Here is a 23,634-nt window from a genome sequence, read left to right as displayed (position 1 = left end):
TTTATGTGACAATGTACATTAAAGCAGTACAATTCGACAAACTTCATCAAATATTTTGATATTTGATATAGCCTAATTTATATTCATGTAGTATTATAAAAAAATAAAATAATTTATATATTCAAAAACATATTTGTAATCTAAAGATTCAAAGCTGTAAAATATTTGTAGAACCGTATCATTATCGATATTCTGGCAAAAGTCATGATTCGTTAAATTTTACATATTTTTCATGGTCGAGACAAGTGATTGTTTAATTTTTATACTTTTATTTTCAAGCATTGTGGTTCGATGACACATGTTGAAACATTCTTCTTGAATATGACGAAAAGAAATGGCACATAGATATTTATTGTCAAGTAGTAAGAAACGAGATATCGACTTTATATATGACAGGCTTTACATAATTGCAGCATTCTCGCATTGCGAACGGTCATCTTATCAAGCTCACCGAAGTTTTAAATTCACATCTCAAAGTAATTTTTGATAAACAATGAATTCCGTGCGGTTAGTAAATTTGCAGAAGATTATTATAAACAACTCATGGTATTCATCTAATTCCATTTGATTCACCGTCTTACAAGGAAAGATCGAATCACGACGAGAGGTTATGTCCGTAGGTTCGTCGTCAAGGCCACTCTGGCAAGCGGTATTGTCAATTACAGCATTCAACAGGGTCTATGGTCCAAATCCGAAGATAGTGTGCAGTTGTACGGAAAACTCTACAATTATGTTACCCCTTACATTAAAGAGAATATCCCAAAAGAAGCCTTGAACAAAGTAAGTCTTCTCTCAATGAATGAGTGTGATATTTAGCACATTCAATGTTGAAATTAAACGTTAAATGTTATCATTCAACTTTAGGATTAAAGGAATTAAATGAAACTATAAATGACTGTTTAGGCCAGTAATATGTATATTGCATTTATCAAGAAATTTGTTTTATATTTTACATTGTTTTCTTCAGTCTTTCGTTGGAGATTGTTTATAAGGAAAAATTATTAAAATTTGCATAGCTTCCACCAATGCTGAGTGTCAGTGAATGCAGCAATTTTATTAAATCAACATGGAATAAAGGGGTCATAGCAAGTATGAAATTCCTATCTGAAACTCCTACATACATGAGCAACGGCATACAAAGTCTTTCAAACACTATGGGACAATATATAGAGCAACAAAGTGCAGCTGAGAAAAGTCAATAGTATGAGCGATTTCTAGTTTTGTTTTGTGGATTTTAGGCAAGCCTTATGTGATAATACTGTCATTAAATATTGAAATATATATTTATATACAAATATATTTATTATAATATAATATTGATATTATATTATAATAATATAAATATAGTTACTTCTGCCATATTTACATCTGTTTTTTTTACATTGTAAGGTATGATAATTTCTTAATTTATTATACATGCAATAGAGATATTTTATCACATGCTTGTTAAATTATAGCTTATCTGAAGATGTCAGTAATTATTAATAACATTAGTTTATAGAATCATTGATAAATCAATGTAATATTTATATGACGATCAATATATACATATATCAATGTTCGTTTCTCGTTAAATATCAAACCATTGCCAACGTTGCTGCACCCAATAGTTACACATTCAAGAGACTAACAGAGTATCTTGATTTCCTGAAATGATATTCAGAATGATATCGTGTATACCTATGTTTCATGTACCAAATGACAATAAGTTATCAGCACTTTCTCTCTCTCTCTTTCTCTTTAGATTTATCATCAATGTTTACGTGACGTATTATATTTACAAAAGCTATACATCAAATACAGATAAATTGTCCGCGCTCCTCTTGAAACTGACCAACGATGCTCGCGACTAGAATCGAGAATCGATTCGTACACTATCGTAATCTCGCAAATTTAAATTTCCTCGCAATAGAAAGACTCCGCTGGATTCACCCATTAAATTCGAAACGTATTAAACGACATTATTTTCATCTTTCAGACATGTTGACTATTATGAAATTCCCGTATCGAAAGTTTCCATATTCAAGGTAACTATATTATAAAACAACAGGAGCGCTTTGGACGATTAAAAATTCCGAGCAAGTTTACGTCGAGCCGAGAAACTGCAACGCGCGCTTTCGAGCGGACGCGTTTGCCCACGATAATTTCCGTCCGATTGCCGTTATCGATCTGTTGCTTTAAATAAAGGAACTTTCGACTTATGTGTTCGAGGATCGGCGCGCAGTTGAAAATAGACACGGCGTATCACGACAACCGGCTATTTTCATTCGCGGCGGCTCAACACTCCCGGACGTGAAATCGTGACTTCGCATGCTCGTCGCGACTCAAGAGAGGCAACCGCTCGAAGCGTTGCTTCCTTTTGTTAATACGTCGCGTATCAACTCCAAAAGGAATTGATCTGTACAAACATACATACGTGTAACGTGAACAGCAAAATAATACGTTGACATCACGGTTTCACGCCGGATATACACACTGAGTGCGTTTGTGCGTCGATGAGTGACGCGAGGTTAAAACGAGATTTATTATTCAACGCAATTATCAACGATATACGTAAAATTGAAAGTGACCGAACTGGATATTAAACGATCGCGCGAGAAGAAGGATATATTCGTGGTGTCAAGAGAGTCGCCCACCACGCACGCGCGGCGCCGCGTTTGAAGGTATCAGTACGTCACTTGTTTACGCGATTATTTCTTCTGCCTATTATTGTCGACAACATTGTTTGTCTTGCTACTTTTTATCAATTACTCACCCGTTTTATCCAAGTCGCAGAAAAATAGAGAATAAGAAGGACTCTTTAAGCAGAAACAAAGTTCACGAAAGTGACAATAGTAAGTTTATTTCTAACAGCACACTTAGTTGCGGAGAGAAACAGAGAGAAAATACATTTTTTAAAATAGTTATAATATTCGCACATAAATGCGAAGTGAAATTCGTTCAGTTATGCTAACATGTCATTCGTACGCAGGCCGTAATGCAAGTATCCGCGTCAGCCCGAGCAACATTTTGCGCGTATCACTTTATACGAACGATCATGCGGTTAGCACGTCTGAAAATCGCAATGTGCGATCATCGCGTCGCGCGTAATGGAAAATAATCGATAATATCCGCCTCGCGGCCTGCAATGTCAGTCGATCAGCGCGCAGCCAAGCGCTCGCGCTTGCGGCGTCCATCAAAGTTTCAACGAAGAGGTTATGCACCGTCGCTCTCGACGTTTATCGCATTATTTTCAGTCTTATCGTATCTGACCGCACTGTGAGAGACGCGCGATGACTGTCCGCGGCGTCCCGATACTCCTGTTCCTCGCCGCCGTTTTCATCTCGTTGCCTGCTTGCGACGCCGCCTCCGCACACATTCACACGCATCAGCATAACAAAGTCGACAGCAATGAGAGGATGGAGGATGGGGCCTTCAGTCCCCGCGACGCCGATCACTATGCGGAGGGAGAACATCATCAGGAATTCGACCATGAAGCCATCCTTGGTACGAATCGCATGATTGAGATGAGTCGAAATGTCGTAGTAATTTTTGAAAACTTTCTCTCCTGAAATGTTTTCACATGTAAGATTACTCATAATTTTGTGTTTTACACAGTTTACAAACTGTGTGACTAAAAATTTCGACATACACTATTGTTTTCCTAATTGTCTTGTTGAAATTTATAAGCTGTAAACTATATCTGCCCTAATTTCATACCTTATCAAAAGTTGTATTTTACAAAGAAATATATATATTATGCAGTAGAAAAAAATATTAATGTCTTATTAAATTAAATTACAATCGGGATATATATTTTGATTTTTATGAGCATCTTTCTTTTCTCTTTGACTAGGTCTCAGATTTATTATTTCACCAAGTTATAACTTGTTCTAAACAAAAAAAAATTATTCTATGCTGCTGATATTATTTCAAATGCTTGTATATTATTTTTGTTTATTTTGATCCTTTTTGTAGAAAGATTTTTATAAAAAGAAATTTCATATTTTATTTAATTTTATTCTGTTTAATTTCATATAATAATATAATAAATATTTCATAGGAAGCGTAAAGGAAGCAGAAGAATTTGACAAGCTTCCAATAGAAGAATCCAAAAAGAGATTGGGGATTTTGTTGACCAAGATGGATCTGAACAAGGATAAGTATATAGAAAGGAACGAACTGAAAGCTTGGATCTTACGTTCATTTAGGTATATTGTTTACTCTTAACATAATGTTAATGTTTATTAAATACACCATATGTTAATAAAATTTGGCAAACAGCATGCTGTCCGCAGAAGAATCTCAAGATCGCTTGGATGATGCTGACACAGACGAAGACGGCAGAGTAACTTGGGATGAAGTTTTGCAAGATACTTACGGCAGTGATCCCGAAGATCTAGCTCAAGATGATAAGTTGTTCAAAGACGACAAAGAAACGTTTGAAGTTGCCGATTTGAACAAAGACGGTTATTTGGATACGGATGAATTCAAAGCTTATACTCATCCCGAGGAAACGCCTAGAATGTTCCCTCTTTTATTGAAGCATGCCTTAGAGGATAAGGATGTAGATAAGGATGGTTATATCAGCTTTCAGGAGTTCATCGGTGACAGAGCCAAATCGAAGGATAAAGAATGGTTATTGACCGAAAAGGACAAGTTCGATTACGAGCATGATAAAAATGGAGATGGCAGGCTCGACTCGGACGAAATCCTTTCTTGGCTTGTGCCGAGTAACGAGTGAGTACGCTATATCGTAAAATGTTTTTACGATACATATAATAATACATTGTTACAGTAAAGTATTCATGATGATGATAATATCTCTTGCGTTCTTCAGAGAGATAGCAAGTGACGAAGTGGATCACCTGTTTGTGGGTTCCGACGACGACCACGATAATAGATTATCGTTCGACGAGATCTTGGACCATCATGATATTTTCGTGGGTAGTGAAGCTACTGATTACGGTGATCATTTACAAGATATCGATCGCTTCTCGGATGAGCTGTAAAAAATCGGCTCACTCATTAATCAAAAAGTTACATGTTCGTAATACTCATTGGAGATTCGAGTGATTAAAATCATGAGTTTTAGCATTTTTCAGTGCGTACCACTTAGTAATTATTTGTTTAGGTTTACCCGTTTATGCAGCCGTTAGAATAAATTCTAACACAAAATCTATGACATTTGCACGCCTATATATATTTATAATTAATGAGTATAGCGTTATATACATGAATCATCGTCTTCCAATTTTTACCAAACTCGAGTGCCATATTAAAAAACGCGTGGGGAAGAGAAATAAATTAGGACAGGAAACACTTTTATTTTTCGTTGTAAGCGCATGTAAAGTTATTTAGTTTAAATTCTAGCGACGATGTCATTATGCTGTATATATTATTGTACTTGTATTCCACACCAATAGCACAATCTTCAAATTTGCAAAGTTGACTGACAACTTTTATCTGATCTTGAACGAGTTTTCACTTCTTCCAAGCACTTTATCGAATATATACGATTTATAAAATAAATTACGACGAATAACATGTGCATTATGACCGACTTTTCTAATAAAATATTTTAACAATTTCATATGCTCCTTTGCTCTCTCTCCAAAAAAACTCGTTCGCTTATGTTTTCGCGAGAATAAAAATGTTTGGGGGAAGGACTAATTAAAATAAGATACCCTGTATATACGCACACGCGCATACATTATTTTTAGTATTGATACTTTCTAATATTTTCATTGCTTCATGTGCTTCTCTCTAGTTTCAACCTATACTTGTTTCGAACTACGCGCTGGTAATCTGTCTCTCTCTCTCTCTCTCTCTCTCTCTCTCTCTCTAGAGATAATCAGCGCGACTTTTAATTGGTTTCTGCTTTTCTGCCAAAGTGTGAATCCTCCTTTAGAGGATTCAGAAGAACAAATTAATCAAAAACGATAATCACTAAGCACTTAGGCTACGTTCCGAAATTCACTGCCAGTACTGAAAATACATAGTTTGTGTCACGTATACTATAGATTTTCAGTACTGGCAGTGAATTTTGGAACGCAGCCTTAGTAAGTAGCTTTTTCTGTTGATCGCGGCCAATAGTATGGCTGGTGTTCATAGTCAGGTCTTATATTTAAGACTGTCTTTCACTTACAAGCTGCGTTCTGATATTCACTGCCAGTATTGAAAATACACAGTTTGTGTCACGTATACTATAGATTTTCAGTACTGGCAATAAATATTCGGAACGCAACCTCAGATACCCTGTAGCCAATAAAATAATTTATACAGCATCTGAAGATGAACTCAAGACGGTCTTAAATATAAGATCCGACTATGAATACTGGCCTATGTTGCTGAATTCTTTGGGCAAGAGCACAGGCTTTTGCATCAAAATTCTTCATTTCTGTCCTGAGGAGGGAAATGAAGAAAACTAATTGGTTTATTCCCTCCTTATTTATTGGTTATTGGTCCTTCCTCAGGACAGAAATGAAAAACTCTGATTGGTTGATTCTCTTATGCGTTGTGTATTATGCGTTATGCAGAAGTCTGTGCTCTGGCCCTTTCAGATTTTGTGGCACATGCGCATATGTGTAACTCTAGCCTCCAATTGTTTTATTATTACTGCTTCGTTCGAATGTGATCGTAACATTCATAAGAAAAAACGCAAGGTATACTAAATATTATTATAAATAAACGAAAGATAGTGAATCTTTAAAATATAAAATGCCGTACGCCAATCAACCATCAGTCCATATTTCGGACTTAACTGAGGAGAATGTAAAGTTTCAAGTGGAATATACGGAATTAAGGTAAAATAGGTTAGGTCTGAGATCAAATATATAGTTTTAATTAATTGTTCATTAATTTTTAGCGTTGCAAATAGTATGAGACGTGTCTTTATTGCTGAAACTCCAACCATGGCCATTGACTGGATACAACTAGAAGCCAATTCCACTGTATTAAGTGATGAATTTTTAGCCCACAGAATTGGAATGATACCATTGATCAGTGATGATGTATGTTGTGACTGATCTTATATCATTAAGCATTATAATAGAGGCAATATAACAAACAAAATTGTTTTCATTTAGGTGGTCGACCGAATACAATATACAAGAGATTGTCAATGTATGGATTTTTGTCCAGAATGCAGTGTGGAATTTACTTTGGATGTTAAATGCACTGAAGATCAAACCAGACACGTAACTACTGCAGATTTTAAGTCAAGCGATCCCAGAGTATTACCTGTTACATCTAGACATAGAGAAGATGATGCAAGCGAGTATGGAGAAACAGATGGTTAATATCTTGTATGCTCTACAATAATTATTTTAATAAAAAAGGTACAACAGAAAATGACAAAATATATCTTTCAGAGATACTGATAGTAAAACTAAGAAAAGGGCAAGAATTAAAATTAAGAGCATATGCAAAGAAAGGTTTCGGTAAAGAGCATGCAAAGTGGAATCCAACTGCTGGTGTAAGTTTTGAATACGACCCAGACAATTCTATGAGGCATACTTTGTTCCCTAAACCAGATGAATGGCCCAAATCAGAATACAGTGAACTTGAAGAGGACCAATGTATGTGTACATAAATTTAGTTTAAAATGTTGGTAATAAAATATATGTTATTACATATATATATTTTAGATGAGGCACCATTTAATTGGGAAGCAAAGCCAAACAAATATTATTTCAATGTTGAAAGTAGTGGCGCCTTAAAACCAGAAAATATTGTCATGATGGGAATTGCAGCACTGAAGAACAAACTGTCAAATCTACAGACACAATTGAGTCACGAAGTACAAAGTGACGCATTGAGCATTCATCATTAAGTCATAGATGAAAAAAATAAGCTAATGTTACTTATATTACTATGCACTTATATCTAAGATTACAATTTAATTAATAATTATATAATAATTCATATATTGTATTACAATGAATTGTCCTTTGTGAAGATTCGTAAACTATACAATCATCACTATTGATTCGTTGAATATATTTTCTAGTGAGAGTAAAATGCTTTTATATTCACACTCCCAAAATGCTCAACCTACAGGAGAAATTGTCTCAAGCAGCAATTTTACATGTTGATGCAATAATAACATCTCTCTTGCATAAAGAAATTACACAGATGATGAATAATCAATATGCCATCCGTAATTTCTGCATAAATTCTGGATAAATGCATCTCAGTGCAAAGAGTGTGGAACGGAACTTGTGGTGCACGGTGGAACGATAAAATTGAAACGATTGCTGACTTACCATTTCTATCATGACCACCACCATCCTCCACGGACAGGCAGATGGAGCAAGCTTCGCTGTTGCGTTATAGCGTGCGTTCAGACAGTCCGATGTGATTCGGTGCAGCGGGCGAAGCGGGTGCAGCATGGTGAACGGTGAACGGCGAGCGTGAACGAGCGACAGTAGTAGTAGAACGTACGAGCGCAAGCGGGACGGTGCGGGTGCGGGTGCGGTCGTATTGGCCGTATTGCGCTTGGTGTTGGCCCGACGACTATGCGCTTCTAGCAGTGTTTGCTCCTGCAAGCTCGCGAGAACGTAATTCGGACGGCGCCAGCTGGTCGTAAAAGCTTCTTCCTAGTGATCAGTGTTGCTTCCTGTGCCGCTCTCGCACGTCGACCTGGCAAAATGTAATTTTCACGAGCCGGACGCGGACGTTTGCCGGACGATTTCCCTGGAGCCAACGGGAACCATCGCAACGCCACGGTACGGCTGTCAGAAATTCTATTCCATAACGATTCTTATCCCGTTAGAAACGCTCATAGTTCTTAGACGTATCGATCGGCTCGGACTGTCTCTCTTTCTCGAGGCCGTGCTTGGATACGCGAGTTTGCGTCGGTTGCTCGCGTTTCTGCGATTTTTTCCTCAGACACGACGAGACAGACGTCGTCGAGGACTCACAGCTCAAGCCGCAGCAGAATCAGAGAAGAAAGCTCGCTATATGTCACCTCGCGTTTGAGTCGCGTTTCGTCTTGAAATGCGATCCCACGCACCGGAGCGATCAACGTACTTCATGAACGCAAGTCCGCGCTGCAAATTCGCTTTCTATATTTATGCCGCACAAGTGGGACTCTCATGTAAAAAAGAATAGCGTATCGCGACGGGCATTAGTTAACCCAGTTTATCGGGCCGACGAAGGAATTTCTTTGCATGTGTGTGTGTGTGTGTGTGTGTGTGTGTGTGTGTGTGTGTGTGTGTGTGTGTGTGTGTGTGTGTGTGCAATAGCGCGTTTAAATGACCCGAGAAACCGCAAGGAAATCCTGCGCGAGCGCCGGAAAACCGGCTATGCTACTGCAAGTGTGTACTCGAAATTATATCAATACGCACTTGCGTCTTTCGTTCGGGCGTTCTTTACGCTCGCCTAGACATCCTTTTCCAAGCGTGTCTCCTGCAAATGTGGCTGGTCAGACACGCGGAATCGATTGTAAACACGTGCACGCATACACACAGCAGCGGCCGCGACAGGCATTCCTTCGCAGCTCGCACGGTCGCGAAGAACAATCCGCGAGAAGCGTTACGTTGCGCTATAAAGCGCATCAGCAGTCACGTTGGCCGCTTCAAGCGAATTGGCAAATGTGCTGTATGCCTAATGAGCGACAATGATCGCACGAAACTGGAGAATAACGCGCGCGTGTATACGTGAGCCGCGCATACGGCGGCCGTTTGAGTGTGTGTAACATTTTTCGACGATTACGCGAAGCGCAATAGAGGTCATAATTTTATGGCTTGCTTCGCAACGCGATAATAACTTTAATTTAATGATGTCACGGTCGGTTAATAAATTCAATGCCTCCCGAGAGCGCAGATTATTATTATTCTTCTACTTATCGATTAAAAGCGCCAACATACTCTAGGATCTCGATAATGCGTGAGAACACTTGATGGAAATACGAGAGTAGCCTTGGCGGTGCAGTCGCGATGGAAACAGCGGAGGATAAAATCCAATGCGCTTAGAATCGCATTGTTGCTCATTGTTTGCCTTCGTGCGGAGCGCGGGTTTGCTATATTAAAGAGAGGGACAGAGAGAGAGAGAGAGAGAGAGAGAGAAAGAAAGAAAGAAAGAGAAAGAGAGACTATTCTCTTGTACTCCCACGTGTTCTCGTTTGTGCGCGCATTCGCGGCGATGAATTATTACGAAGAAATTTTCGAAACGGAGCCTGCCGAGACAATCAATCAAACGCCACGACGTAACGTCATATTATGAAATTTTGAGGCGGGAGCAATATCGCGGAGTAGACTGAGATCGATTTGCCGTCAGAGCTGGGCACTATAGATCGGGAAACGCTTCGCCTGAAATTGTAAACCGCGATCAATGTTACGGTGCTATCGACTAAACCGCTTCAACGTTCCCGTAATCCGAAAGGTCGCCCGGATAAATTGCCGTAATTCAGACGTCTTATTTTACAACAGGTTCACGACGTCGCTCTCTCTCTCTCTCTCTCTCTCTCTCTCTCTCTCTCTCTCTCTCTCTCTCGTCGGGTTCGTCGCTCGAGCGGGATAACGCGCTCGAGCGACGCGCGCAAGATCGATCGGCTTTCTTAAAAGAAAAGCGCGTCTCTTCGGGATTTCTAAAAATAATCGATCGGCGGTCGCGCGCTGAGAGAGCAGAGGATAGTATCTCCCTCTGCAGCTGAAAGAAGGAGCGAGCCTTCGAAACGAGCTGCCGCACATTAGTGTAAGTATCTGCTTGCTCGCGATCTCAGCTCGTACGATCGCAAATGGACCGAGCAGCCGTTCCACTTTCCATGAATCGGAATCGCTTTTCATTCGCTCTCGTAAAAACACGCGCGCGCGGACGCTTTGCACGAGTCGCGGACGACCGCGGACACTCTTCGGCGGCTTCCACGGCGAGTTGCACGACGTCGGGCCTTTCTGGTTAGCTCTCTCGCCTTGATGTTTAGCGTGGATGCGGCGAGCGCACGTCGGATCGCCTCTCGTCGTCGGCACGTCAAGACATCGAGACGGCGTCTCATCGATCCATTCACTCTCACTGCCGTTCGTACGAAGCATACAGTGTCCTTTCTTCTTCCGTTTACGGCGTCCGCTCCTTTCCGGCACGCGTCTTTCAGGCATTTTCCCCGCCTGCGTGATCGCAGGCCCGTGTTCCGCTAAGGCGTTTACAATTCCTCGAAGTAATACTTCACATGGGGAGAGAAACCTTGATTAGGCGAGCGCGACGATGAACGAAGCAAACGCGTCGCAGGCTTGAAGGGGACAGAATTTCTGGCCTGTGAGACTCTGAATTTCGTCGCCGGAGATTCCGTTTTCTCCGACCGAATGCGTTTTTTTCCGCTTGTCGTCACGCTAATTCAAGCAAACTTCCTCTCGAGCGATATATCCAACAATGACAGTCAATCACAATCTAATCCAACGCGGTACTTTGCCGCAGACTGAACGATTCCCGCACGATGGGATTGTCCGTCGCGAGATGACGTACTCATCATTGAAAACTGCGCGTTTGCATGCTTTGTTCGAGCCTGAGGACTCGAGCGGATTATTAAGAGTGACGCTTCGATAAATCATTTTCAGCGCATTCGATCAGCATTCAGATCCTTCACACCACACCCTTCCGATCTGACCTAGAAACTGAAAGGTGGGCGCGGCGTCCCTAGACAATCCCCCTTTGAACTTTCCTATCTATAAGCCGTCTATAATAGCTAAGAGAGTGACGACGGAGTGATGAAATCAAAAGGTTAGTCCTCTGCACAGCTCACACCGCGAAGCTTTTTCGCGCGCGCGCAGCCTCGGGAGAATGATGGAATCCGCAAACAATGTCGATCTCTGGCAAATCGTCAGAATCAAGTATCACTTATAGCAGATACACGAGCGTGGAAGCGACAGCTGTGGTGGAGGCCTGGACGAGAGCAGAGAGAGAGAGAGAGAGAGAGAAGGACACGTACCGGCCGCAAATCACCGCCGCGTGCGCAAATCTGCCTGTTTTAGCGCGAACGTTTCTCCCGATCGGGGGGAGCTTTCCCCGGCTTCGTGCACCGTGGGATTCCTCTTCCAGCGAAAAAGAAAAGCAGAAGAAAGAGCCGATTCCTTCAGCCACGTCCATGTTTGCGCGGGCTACGCACTGTGGTCACGCGGTCTCATTGCCAAATATGGCTGGCCGCGGTATTCTTAGCACTGCTCGAGCGCGAACGACACTCGACGGAGCCGCCCGAGAGCATACCTCTCGTCGTCTTCGTCTTCGTTTTCCCCTTCGTCGGCGCCTCCGTCTTCCTCTTCGTCTTCGCCGTCGTCATCGTCGTCGTCGTCGTCGTCGTTGTGTAGACCGCCGTTGTCATCGGCGTTTCTTAATGAAGGATAAATTAAGATGGGACTATATATGGGACCACACCGGGTTTCAGGGCGGTCCGAACGCTCTTTTTCGACACAGTTCGGAACGCGGCTGATGTCCGACGAGAGCAACTTAATCTCCGGGGAATGTTCTCTTCGGAATCGAGCTCTCTCCGGCTGCGCCGTCGCCTACGTTCTGGACTGCGTCCGGAAAAACCGTTTCGAAAGCCAGCGTGTGCTACACGTTGCGGAAAACTGAACGTAGACACGCGGCAGCTTCAGGCTAACCGATCGGATTGAAGTTACGCGTCTCGTACCGTATCTCGAAGTATCAAAATAGCGAGGGAGATCGATAGGTGCAGAAGTTATAGTAGCATCGCGAATGAAGCGAAGGAGATGTTGACTGAAGAAATTCCCGAGAATTTCAGAAGAAAAACAGAGAGAGAGAGAGAGAGAGAGAGAGAGAGAGAGAGAGAGAGAGAGAGAGAGAGAGAGGAAATCCTTTGTGTGTATTCATAGAAGAACCGGACAGATCGAGGTTTATCGCCGCAACAAGAGATCGCGCTTTCTCTCTCGCTCGCTGCGATACAGATGCGACGATCTTTTTCCCCTACACGCATGTACTATTTATCGATCTATGACGTGCGTGGAATCTCCGTGCGACAGCGGCGGGTCTTCTTTGACTTTTTTCTCGCGCGTTCCGCGCGACGTCGTCGATATCGTTGCTAAGCAGGGGAGCGTACACTGCGGCCGGTTTGTCCGCGATATCAGCCCTTTAACGCCAATTAGGCCATAATTAATTGATCGTCGAGAGCAGCCAACGAGATTATTAGGGTCAGTAACGGTAGTCGACCCGTGATACGAAACAGTTGATGTACCCCGTCCGTCTCCGCGAATAATCTTTTCTGCATTGTGATTACGTACGGGAAACTGCGGCATTATTTCATCGTCGGCATGTATAATGTTTCGTTGATAAGAACTTGCTCATCCTCACCTCGCCTCGCCGACCTATAGATCGGCTTAAAATGGCATTTAGCGAATGGCAAGGGCGTGAAGACACGATAGGAATACAACAGAGGTGTCTACTCGAGACTACTTGCTGTATTTTCGCCAGAAGCGATCGACTACCCAGGCAGCGCAAATGTTTAAAATACACCTTAAAGACATCTGAGAGGTGTCTAAAACACACAGGTGGATGTATAAAATAATAGTTTCCAGACGTCTCTCAGACATTTATGCCGTCTGGCTATTTTCCTTGGTACATCAAATCAGAGTTTCGTCGTGATGTCTCAGTAAACATCAACTAACGTTGCATCAATGTTACGGTTTCTCGCTCTCAACGATGTAACTGTTATGTAGAACTTGTATTTTATCATACTCACATCTCAGTATGGAGCTCTCTCAGTATGGAGGAGTATAGTACCGACGTAATGTTGCTGTTCAGTCGGTGTATACCGGATTATTATTATCATCGATGGTGACGAGCTGAGTCATTACTCGCAATCGAGCGAATCGCAGCGGGCAACATCTCGGCAATAATCTGCAATAATCTGCAATCTGGCTGATTTTTCTACAATCGAGGCTTGCTTCCGATCCGATGTAGCTGTACGAGACCGCCCGTGTGAATACACGGGGGTGGTGGGGGATTGTCGTAAACTGGCAGTGGGGGTATCGACCGTCACAGTCGAATACAGACTTTGCAGCGAATAACAACACGTTTAACCAGCCGAAACTTAACGTTATTTCCGTCAACAAAGCCGAACGGGGGCAGTTGCGGTTTGTAACGAATAATAACCATGCACGAGAGAATTTAGCCGCGCAAGCCGGTTCTCGCATCTGCATGAGATTCTTTCGAGCTGAACGAGCGTATCTCGTGAACGGGGTGGTTTCTTTTTTTAATCTGCGGATCCTCTTATCGTTACCCAAGCTGACGTCAGTTTTTGCTTCACAGGTCGCCACTCATCCGTAAGCCTCACACGTATCACACTTCCGTTGACCGGTCGTAAAGCCTTCAGTGATACAACGCTGACCGCAAGAGCGACGAAGACAAGAAATCGAAAAGATAAGTAGCCGAAAAGTGCAAGTGAAGAAAAAAACGGCAATGACAGGTCACGCGGTGGAAGATCACAGGATATCGTCACGGTTGTGGAGAACGAGATTCTTGGGCCAACCGGCCTGAGATATGCCAGCTATAGCGGTAACACCTCTGTCCTCAACGACACCCTCGTCGCTCTCGACCGGAACAGCGGAGCAGTGTCGACCGGCTGCTTTGTCGACGTCCTCGTCGTCCTGGGGTTGCCGGGTCTACGCGACGCGACGCGATCTCTTCGTATCAGCGACCGTCGATCCGCGTCCAAGCAGAGCAGTGCACTGTCCGGATTTGAACGCCTGCCTGGTGAACGAGTCGCGTCCGGGACGCGAACAAGTGGACTGTCAGACGATCCACTTCGGCTACGCGATACCGATTAACGTCGTGCCCGTCCGCGAGAGCCCCGAGCTCGTGGAACTGGTGTTGGACCAGTCCGACGATTTGAGCAGCCGGGCGGCGAGTTTCCTGCTGAACCATCATCCGCAGCTGCGCCCGTGCCGACGACAGTGCTTCTATGAGATGGCCGCTACAGCCAAGCACGATCTACGTCGCAAGTTTCCCGCGGACACGTCCAGCTCCGGCGAGGAGGACATCGCCGCGATCGCCAAGCAGATCAGCGATCACGCGGAGGCGATTTATCAGACATGGAAGAGTCGTGGTTTAGCGCCGACGGAGATCCTGACCTGCCACAGCAACGCGACCGCCGTCGACAAGTTCGGCAGCGCATTGACGCCCTCCAACTCCCCCGCTGCTGGAAACACCGCCGCCGGCAACAATATCGGCACTAAGACAGCGTCGCGGTCACCGTCACCCTCCCCGTCGCCGTCGCTCGGTCGCTCTTCCCCGACCGCGGTGGATATATTAGTTCAAACGCCCAACTTGGACAATGGTAACCTTGAGAAGCTAGTCAACAATTTTGTGGTGGAAGATAAAGCGAGGATAGCCGCCTCGAAGCAGAGGTCATCACCGAAGCCATTACCATCTTCCATACAGTTCGCCCTGCAGAAGTTCGAGAGGAACTCCGTGCAGCAGCAGCAGCAGCAACAGCAGCAGCAGCAGCAGCAGCAGCAGCAGCAACAACAACAACCGTCGCCACCCGCGAAGAATAACGTGACTGACGGCTCGAAGAAGCTGACTGGCATCCTGTTGTCTCCTACCTCGCCATTTTCGAACAAACCGTCGCAGATAGTAAAGCCCCAGGTACCCGCCAAGACACCCAGCTCTCACCACTGCGAAGTTCTCTTGGAGACGATCGAAACCACCTTCCCGGTCGACCTGACACCCACCAAAAGATTGACGCAGCAGAAGAGGCCGACGAGCACGTTAATCGCATCGTCGCCCAGCAGTTCCTCGTTAGACATCGACCAGTCGCACTCGACGGGCTCGGGATTGACGACGTGGCCGTTGAAAAACAAACTGAACGATGCCAAAAGAATCACGGACGCGTCTCGCACGAAGCCAATTGCTAAGACGCCTCAGCCGGAAGATATCGCAAGAACATTATCCGCGAAGGACGAGAAGAGATCGCTCGTGATGGAGAAAAACTCGCGATGCGCCTACCTCGACGAGGTCGCGCGGGAGGAGGAAAGACTGATAAATGCTTTAAAGACAGGCGCGGTTATCAGTGAGGAACCTGACAGGACCACAGCGTGTGCGCGCAGTAGACAAAAGCCGGCCATCAAACGGGAGAAGCCGAAGGTTGAGCCGGTGAAACAAATCATTATCGGCCACAATCATCACGGAGCTGCTGGTTTGACGGTAGCGAACTCGGTGATAAGCACAGCGAGCGTTAGCAGTATTACCACCGCCACTGCCGCCGCTGCCGCTGCCGCTGCCGTCGTACCTGTTGGCCATATTCCGCTAGTCAATGAGTCCAAGACACTCAGCAAGGATGACCTGTCCACTATGTCGGCGGTGGACTACGCTAAGGTCAGGTACCAGGCTGCTCAGCAGAATCCGCCGACCCAGCAGCGACTCGAGGAACAGAGGGCTTCCGGACATCCGTACAATTCTACGGAGCAATTGGTCTCCAGCGCGAGATCCAAGTTCGAGATGGAGATACGTAAGGACAAGGACGTGAAAGAGTGGACGCCAGTGAACGTAGACGGTGATAACAGATGGAGGCCGAGAATCACTTCCCCGCGGCCGCGGCTGGAGCAGGCCGTGCCTCATCCGGAACTGACCAGCCAACAGAAGCAGCACATCAGAGCGGTCGCGGCCACGGGGACGGGCAACAATCCCGTCAGACCGTTCCTCACCAGAGGCTCCGTGGCGGAGCGCGTGCTCATCTTCGAGAAATGTCCGAGCGAGCTGCTGTTGGATAAGCGTGGGCCCCGTCAGCCGGCCATCAATACGTGGAGAAGCGGTCACGAGGTGCAGAGCAAGGCTCAGGTAATTTCATCGGCGATTCGAGTTCTCATCGCGGAGATTTGTCCTTTCTCTCTCTCTCTCTCTCTCTCTCTTCCTTTTGGTAAACGCGTATTATTGACGGAATACGACGCTTACAGAAGCATGCTGTATCCTTGTCTGTCCGCTAGTCCGTATGTAGGTAGACAAGTTATATCCGTTCGCATTGGTATTAGCGTCGCGTGGGTGTGCAAAGCATTGCTCAAGTGCAAAACGGTGAAAGTTTGCCACTATTGAAATAATTCAGGGACGGCTAATTCACGCGACGCGATTATTGTTCAAGCGATAGGCTTACTTGGTTCCGCGACGGATAATTATCAGCGAACGGAAATTGGCTCTCGTCTGTCGTTGCAATGCAGACTCTTAAGGATAAAGTCGTCTCGTTACTCACGCCCTGTTGGTCAAGATCCACGTACAAAGGAGGTTTAAAAATAAAGGAAAAAGGAGAGCTTTTATTAATATGTGAATACACACGCGTCACTCTTCTCAGAAGATGAGATTTGCCCGCCGATATTTAGCACGTGCAAAAGGCTTCTCGCGCAAACGTGCGACGGCTATTATCGTGCCACGTGAACCGAGCGAGAGCAGTCGTATAACGGTCGTGATGTAACCAGCGGTGCGACCGTAGCGCGGCAATGCGCTGATCGCCTCTTTGCATTCTTCGAAACCTTCTTGCGATGTCTCGTAATAGGATGTCAGTGCGTCCTTGATTGTCCCGCCGTTATAACGAACTCGCGGAATGCAAGCCTCAGTAGGAAGAGCCTGCCGCGATCTCCCGCCCGATTCGACATTTCTAGCGGCTGGCGTAGATGTATTCTTGAGGATAGGTACTTGATTGATTTACCATAAATGCATAAATAAAAACAGATTTAACCGTAGCGTTATTTTTTCTTTTCCCTAGACTTACACAAGAGAAAAGACTCAGCAGAAGAGCTTGCCGCCGCATACAACGCTACAGAGGCAGGTGAAAGCCAATAGGAATGTTTACATACCGAGGTTCGTATTTCTCGGAAAATTGACGAAGAAGGTCCGTTCGAAGGATCCGTCTTCGTCTTGATTTCATTCCAATTCACAGAGATATCTCATTAATTTTGAATGATACACCGCGTTATCTTGTTTCGTAGATTTTATTTCCCCGGAGGGAAACCAACCCCTCTCTCACAATTGGAAACCACCATCTCGAAGATCACCGCCGCTTTCCAAAGCTTGCCAAATTGTCGTGCTTTTCGCGCGCAATTTCATACCATCACGAAGGTCAGAATTTGTATCTTCATATAGCAAACGTTCTTTCAATGATTCATAATGATAATAAGAAAAACGCTATATTAACCTGTGATACTCGTAATTGGAAAAAGTTTGCGATATTATTCTTATACATCTTACTTTTCTCTATTTTTCTATTTCTAATCTCTATTTTCTTTTTTTATATCTCTCTCTATCTTCTATACATTCAAAAACCAGAAAAATATAAAATATGTTATTTCTGTTTTCTTGTTATAGGCATGTGACTTGCCATTATATTGGAAAATACCGCTCTTTTTGGCAGCAGACGGTGATCCGAAAGGATACGTCGAGATGAATGCATTCTTGGAATTTTGGAAAGAGTAAGATATAAAACTTATATTAATTATATTAACATCAATTACTTATCTATAAAGTCACGTGTGGGGAAACATAATTATAAATATATATGAATTTTACTTATATATGGCCATATATATAATCACACGTATGTAATTTTATATATTTATATATAATCCTTTTTGCTTGAGTGTAAAAAAAATATGAAGCAGGATTTTTTGTCTGCTTGTTAAAAAAACTTGTTGCACTTATTATGCTACTTATTGTACTACTAATAATATTTATAATTACTGCACACTATGTAGCATTATATATCAATCGTTACAGACTAACAAGTATTCACCACGACGCAGCTAGTAAATTTATCAAAATAGTCACTCGGGGAAAACAAAACTACATACTCCCGGAGGATTTAATCCCACTTGTGCAGGATGTGGTGGAAACGCATCCGGGATTGACATTCTTGAAAGAAGCCACGGAATTCCATTCCCGCTATGTGCACACGGTTTGTATGAGATAATTCTCTGTGTCATTTTTCATTCAACGAGACAAAAATTATTCTCTCTCTTCCTCTTATCATTAAAAACAAATAATCAAGAAAGCCCACCATACGATTGGTAGGTGATCGCTAGGATATTTTACTGCGTGAATCGAAGTTGGAGCAGCAAAATTTCGATCGCGGAGTTAAGAAGAAGCAATCTTTTATCCGTAATCGCTGTGCTTGAACACGAGGAAGATATCAATCAAGTTACAGCCTACTTCAGCTACGAGCACTTCTATGTGATATATTGCAAATTCTGGGAGCTAGATCGTGACCATGATCTTTTTATAGATAAAATGGATCTAACGAGGCACAATGATCATGGTGAGGGAATATGTACTCGAAAACATATTATTATAATTACAAATATCTCATGTACCATTCTTTTCCATATCAAATTTTGCCAATTCTATGAATTGTCTTCAGCGTTGTCGACACGAATGATTGAGAGAATATTTAGCGGTGCAGTGACAAGACCCGGAGGAGTCAAAAGCAGTAACGGCGTGCAACAGCCGGAAGATAAAATGAGCTATACAGAATTTGTTTGGTTTCTTCTTAGCGAGGAAGATAAAAATCACCCGACTGCCATTGAATACTGGTTTAGGTAATTATTCTGCGTCGGTTGTATCGAAAGTCAATAAAACTTAGTTGTATCGTTTACCTTTTAATACGTTAGTATTATAATTTTTCGTCGATAGATGCATGGATCTCGATGGCGATGGTTATTTGTCGATGTACGAATTGGAGTACTTTTATGAAGAGCAGCTACATCGAATGGAAGCTATCGGTCTGGAAACATTGCCTTTTGAGGATTGTCTTTGTCAAGTAAGTAATATCAGAAATCTATATATTTTATCTTAAAATAATAAAAAAAATATACAAATATAGTCAAGATGACTATAATTTATTTTAGATGTTGGATATGATTCATCCGGCAACACCAGGCAAGATATCGTTGAGCGATTTGAAAAAGTGTAAGATGACGTCTATTTTCTTCGATACTTTCTTCAACCTAGAGAAGTACCTAGATCACGAGCAAAGGGATCCGTTTGCTTCGACGAGGGATCACGATGCAGACGGTCACGAGGTAATCGTACTTACCTTCTACTATCTTCTCAATTTATTATCTAATTTCGTTTCAACTCTGACCTCATTAAAGACGGACATTGTACAAATAATTTTGTAACAACCGCGATTAACTTATTAGAGAAAATGTCATAGTTGTATTTTATCTTCGATAGCTCTCGGACTGGGATCGTTTTGCAGCAGAAGAGTACGAGTTGTTGGTTGCTGAAGAGAGCGGCAATGAACAACATGAACAAACGTAAGTGTTATTGGCGTGTTAAACGTTCACAGTTTATCCATAAAAATGATATTCTGATCTTCTATATTTGGTGACGCAGTATGCGACCCAAATTGTCTCCACATACACACATAAATATATCTTAAATATCAAATATATAATTACATATGTATATATATATATATATATATATATATATATACACATACGAATATATACGGTTCCGACGTATTAAGTATCTACTACGTGTTTTATAGATATCTTATACTCGACGTCAACTAACAGTACGTATTTCCCCTTTATTATGATTATAATGCCAATGGTGCGATATGTACGTTTGTTGCAGGCTGTGTGATGATGAAATGTAACCATCATCTACAGCTCAGTAAGTAAAGAACAAGAGAAGATGCTGAAAAAATGCATGTGTTTAAACATAAATTAACACACTGAATTAACGTTCAAGCTTATTCCATGTCTGTTTCACGAATTATCGAAAACGCGTTTTACATTCTATTTATCTTTTGCTAATTTTATCTCTTTTTTTATCGGAATTTTGCATCTCTATAATATTTTATTGTACTTGTTCTAATATTTTTAATATATACATCACATGATTTACGTTTTGCATATATACATTTTGCATAAATTGATTTATTCATTAAGTTGATTTATAAATTAAACATCAATTAATTTTCCTACATTCTTCTTTAAGATGTGTATATACAGAAAATTTTATATTTTCCCCCCATATACATTTGCATTTTTATGAAGCTTTTAGCACGATAACTTTATAATTAAATTTTTATATTTGATGAATATACGAAAATTTCTAGCGGTTAAACGCCTGAATATTTTTTAAAAGAAAAATATACAAATTATTTTAATACCTCACCGTTGAAATCAACTGCAAAATGTAACTCGGTTGTTTAATGAAATCTCTTGCTCGTAGGTCATACAATATTGCGTCAGGGGACGCATTATCGCCAAATCTGGACATTCTAATGGACGATTCAATGGATATGGTTAAGGGCGCAAATTTGTTAACAAATTCATTGGATATCCATACGCAACAGCGGTCAAAGCAGGACGATAGCGGCGACAGCGACGATTATGCCGACAGCGACAATTAATTTTTTTAAGGCAGTACATTTTTCGATAACTTAGTTGATAGAAGAGTTACGAAAACAACAGAGCCGGTGTTACAAATTGGCCGAGCCGGAATCCGTCAGCTGATGTAGTCCGCTGGCACACGCTATCATTATGTAAAGTCCACCAATTGCGACATAGCCGGATATCTTTCTTCGCATTATTGATACTGCAAACTACACTCTCGATAACTTTTCAAACTCAAGCGTCCATGCAACCGTTAATCGTGTCCCCTTCTATTCAAACGCGATATTTCGTTCATTAATATATGCACTGGTCTAGTACATTGCAAAGTACATGATTGCACACAGTACAAATAGAATATGTAGATATTTCAAGATACTGCAATGTTACAGTATATATATAAACATATATACACGTATACATACATACATATATATTCGTAACGATGTAAAGTCCATTAGAGGAATCTGACCACTGCTGCCCAACCATGTGATACATAGAGTGCTGTTCAATACGCACAGCATACGTCGTGTATGCTAAATTGTACATAAAGCATTATATCGACCATCGACTCTTATTTCTGGTCATCGCAAGAGTCGAAAATACGAATCTCAAACCACGTTGAAATCTATATGTACTCTCATGAATTCGTAATCGTCAATTTGAAGAATCTGTATAGCTAATGACACTTTTGTACAAGAGTCAATTGCAATATAAGTTGTTTTTTCAATAGTGTACTCGTATACATACGAACGTGCACCTTGTAAATACACACTGTGTATTTAAAAAAAAAAAAAAAGAAATCGATAGGAATCGGAGTAGTAAATTATTTTGTATAATACTGTCTCTTCTGTAGAGATGTGTGAGGATCCACAACGGATGGTATCCCTTGTAGAACGAATTCGTTGTTATTTGTACTTGTATGTTGTGCACGAAACGCGTTTTTAAGTAGTCGAAAACAAGAAAGATACGCAGTATAATCTCCTCGGGCGTCGAAAAAGAGGCAGAGCAGATTATTTTCCTACAAGTTTCCACTTTCTCTCCACGTTACGTGCTATTATCATATCAGATCTATTAGTAACTATGATAGAACACGTTTATAAAGATCCAATATGTATACCAGATCTGATACACACACAACACACAGACAGACACACATACATGTAAAGGTGCTTACTAAGCTATTATATAACAAATTCTGTATATTTAATGGTAGAACGATGATTGAAATGTTATCGATGCTTTCGTTTCCTAGTCACACGTTTATGTAATTACGTTTGAAGGCGATACATTTACTTTATGTAACGAGTAAAATGAGTCTCGATTTTTATATACATTTTTTTTATGTGAAATGTCACAAGTGCATATATCTGATTTAAGTTTTGCTAGAAAGTATATGTTACTTTTCTTCCTCCAGTGATTTAACTGTGAGTCAGCTGGAATACCTGTATAAAATGGAATAAGTTACATAGTAGCGCGTGTCTCTTCTCTGGCGCGTGTATATCAATTTTAATTTAATATATGTACAAATATATTAAAATAATATTAGCATGTTATGTTCGTATATGTATATGCGATATATTATATATTCGACGCTCTTCGACTCTCCTTCGGTCTTCTGCGTTTAAAGCGCTCGTGTAAGAGCACCAATGACTAGCATGTCCCATAATATTAATAACAAGATTAATCGGCCTGCAAACGATTTCCGATGTTCCGATGCTTTGAATTCGTAAGCATGAAATATAACGGAAATCGTTGGTAGAACCTTATTGTTAGAAAATGCGATTGACTATATATTTATAATTAAGTAATATTCTTCATCGGTTTATCGTAACGCTTAAAGCTTCTTTATTACTACAGAGTGATTATATTATGTTATATATCGTATCGCGTCTTAACAATATTACATATCTTTATGAAAAATATCATGTATACACAAGCCAAAGAAACGACGTTCTCTCTTAAGCGCGAAAGACTAAATGAACATTGTTGCAGTACATTGTTCATTTGTTCACATTGAACATTTCGAACGATTTAAATTAGTTCGAAAATTCTAAAACGAGAAATGAAAACGTACGAAATATATACGCCTTATTTTTCGCCATATTGGCCCGATATCATCTCTCTCCTCTTTTCTTCAATCAACGATTGTTCTTTAAGACAAACAGGTTAATATTTCATCAAATATTACATTGTTCGTTAATAACAGCATTGCCATTAGTACTTAAATATAAGTAAAATTTTTGTAACGTAATAATTAGATAGTGCGCGTCTCAAGCTTCCCAATTTTCGGCTATTTTAAGATATTTCATTTTCACAC

At 41.7% G+C, this 23,634-nt stretch overlaps 4 protein-coding genes across 13 annotated transcripts; all 4 read left to right on the top strand.

The window, feature by feature from the left end:
- Positions 1–385: 385 nt before the first annotated feature.
- On the top strand, positions 386–1,283 carry LOC105185840 (uncharacterized). 2 transcript variants are annotated; one of them, XM_011145647.3, is made up of 3 exons: positions 386–546; positions 621–780; positions 1,017–1,283. In XM_011145647.3, the coding sequence occupies exons 1-3, from the start codon at positions 494–496 to the stop codon at positions 1,200–1,202; spliced, it is 399 nt and encodes a 132-aa protein (XP_011143949.1). In that variant the 5' UTR covers positions 386–493; the 3' UTR covers positions 1,203–1,283. The 2 variants fall into 2 exon arrangements, with proteins under 2 accessions (XP_011143949.1, XP_011143950.1); XM_011145648.3 differs by having other exon boundaries at positions 392–507.
- A 987-nt stretch (positions 1,284–2,270) lies between these two features.
- LOC105185841 (reticulocalbin-2) lies at positions 2,271–5,180 on the top strand. Of its 3 annotated transcripts, none has more exons than XM_011145651.3 (5): positions 2,271–2,663; positions 3,237–3,486; positions 4,043–4,190; positions 4,264–4,719; positions 4,820–5,180. In XM_011145651.3, exons 2-5 carry the CDS (start codon positions 3,273–3,275, stop codon positions 4,989–4,991), a joined length of 990 nt encoding a protein of 329 aa, XP_011143953.1. In that variant the 5' UTR covers positions 2,271–2,663; positions 3,237–3,272; the 3' UTR covers positions 4,992–5,180. The 3 variants fall into 3 exon arrangements, with proteins under 3 accessions (XP_011143953.1, XP_011143952.1, XP_011143951.1); XM_011145650.3 differs by lacking the exon at positions 2,271–2,663 and adding an exon at positions 2,705–2,834; XM_011145649.3 differs by lacking the exon at positions 2,271–2,663 and having other exon boundaries at positions 2,995–3,486.
- A 1,302-nt stretch (positions 5,181–6,482) lies between these two features.
- Positions 6,483–7,881, top strand: RpII33 (RNA polymerase III subunit RpII33). The gene is made up of 5 exons (XM_011145652.3): positions 6,483–6,785; positions 6,848–6,992; positions 7,068–7,275; positions 7,353–7,559; positions 7,629–7,881. Exons 1-5 carry the CDS (start codon positions 6,700–6,702, stop codon positions 7,811–7,813), a joined length of 831 nt encoding a protein of 276 aa, XP_011143954.1. The 5' UTR covers positions 6,483–6,699; the 3' UTR covers positions 7,814–7,881.
- A 386-nt stretch (positions 7,882–8,267) lies between these two features.
- On the top strand, positions 8,268–23,420 carry LOC105185843 (uncharacterized). 7 transcript variants are annotated; one of them, XM_011145659.3, is made up of 13 exons: positions 8,268–8,708; positions 14,236–16,764; positions 17,681–17,775; positions 17,904–18,033; positions 18,280–18,383; positions 18,688–18,865; positions 18,982–19,225; positions 19,328–19,505; positions 19,600–19,726; positions 19,815–19,988; positions 20,143–20,225; positions 20,551–20,589; positions 21,154–21,325. In XM_011145659.3, the coding sequence occupies exons 2-12, from the start codon at positions 14,467–14,469 to the stop codon at positions 20,570–20,572; spliced, it is 3,633 nt and encodes a 1,210-aa protein (XP_011143961.2). In that variant the 5' UTR covers positions 8,268–8,708; positions 14,236–14,466; the 3' UTR covers positions 20,573–20,589; positions 21,154–21,325. The 7 variants fall into 7 exon arrangements, with proteins under 7 accessions (XP_011143961.2, XP_011143959.2, XP_011143960.2 ...); XM_011145657.3 differs by lacking the exon at positions 20,551–20,589 and adding an exon at positions 20,462–20,488 and having other exon boundaries at positions 8,269–8,708; positions 21,154–21,328; XM_011145658.3 differs by lacking the exon at positions 21,154–21,325 and adding an exon at positions 20,462–20,488 and having other exon boundaries at positions 8,269–8,708; positions 20,551–20,571.
- Positions 23,421–23,634: the final 214 nt, after the last annotated feature.

Source organism: Harpegnathos saltator, unplaced genomic scaffold (assembly GCF_003227715.2).
Source record: "Harpegnathos saltator strain DR-91 unplaced genomic scaffold, Hsal_v8.6 scaffold536, whole genome shotgun sequence".
NCBI classification, from domain to species: Eukaryota; Metazoa; Arthropoda; class Insecta; order Hymenoptera; family Formicidae; genus Harpegnathos; species Harpegnathos saltator.
Note: the sequence above shows the minus strand (reverse complement) of the source record. Positions and strands in the feature narration are given on the sequence as shown.

Coding starts and splice junctions, on each gene's coding strand:
- LOC105185840 (XM_011145647.3), top strand. CDS start 494: ATGAATTCCGTGCGGTTAGTAAATTTGCAGAAGATTATTATAAACAAC. Junction 547..620: donor ATTATTATAAACAACTCATG/GTATTCATCTAA, acceptor TTATGTCCGTAG/GTTCGTCGTCAAGGCCACTC. Junction 781..1,016: donor CAAAAGAAGCCTTGAACAAA/GTAAGTCTTCTC, acceptor AAATTTGCATAG/CTTCCACCAATGCTGAGTGT.
- LOC105185841 (XM_011145651.3), top strand. CDS start 3,273: ATGACTGTCCGCGGCGTCCCGATACTCCTGTTCCTCGCCGCCGTTTTC. Junction 3,487..4,042: donor CGACCATGAAGCCATCCTTG/GTACGAATCGCA, acceptor AATATTTCATAG/GAAGCGTAAAGGAAGCAGAA. Junction 4,191..4,263: donor TGGATCTTACGTTCATTTAG/GTATATTGTTTA, acceptor TTTGGCAAACAG/CATGCTGTCCGCAGAAGAAT.
- RpII33 (XM_011145652.3), top strand. CDS start 6,700: ATGCCGTACGCCAATCAACCATCAGTCCATATTTCGGACTTAACTGAG. Junction 6,786..6,847: donor GTGGAATATACGGAATTAAG/GTAAAATAGGTT, acceptor ATTAATTTTTAG/CGTTGCAAATAGTATGAGAC. Junction 7,276..7,352: donor CGAGTATGGAGAAACAGATG/GTTAATATCTTG, acceptor TATATCTTTCAG/AGATACTGATAGTAAAACTA.
- LOC105185843 (XM_011145653.3), top strand. CDS start 14,467: ATGCCAGCTATAGCGGTAACACCTCTGTCCTCAACGACACCCTCGTCG. Junction 18,866..18,981: donor ATTCCCGCTATGTGCACACG/GTTTGTATGAGA, acceptor TACGATTGGTAG/GTGATCGCTAGGATATTTTA. Junction 19,226..19,327: donor AACGAGGCACAATGATCATG/GTGAGGGAATAT, acceptor AATTGTCTTCAG/CGTTGTCGACACGAATGATT.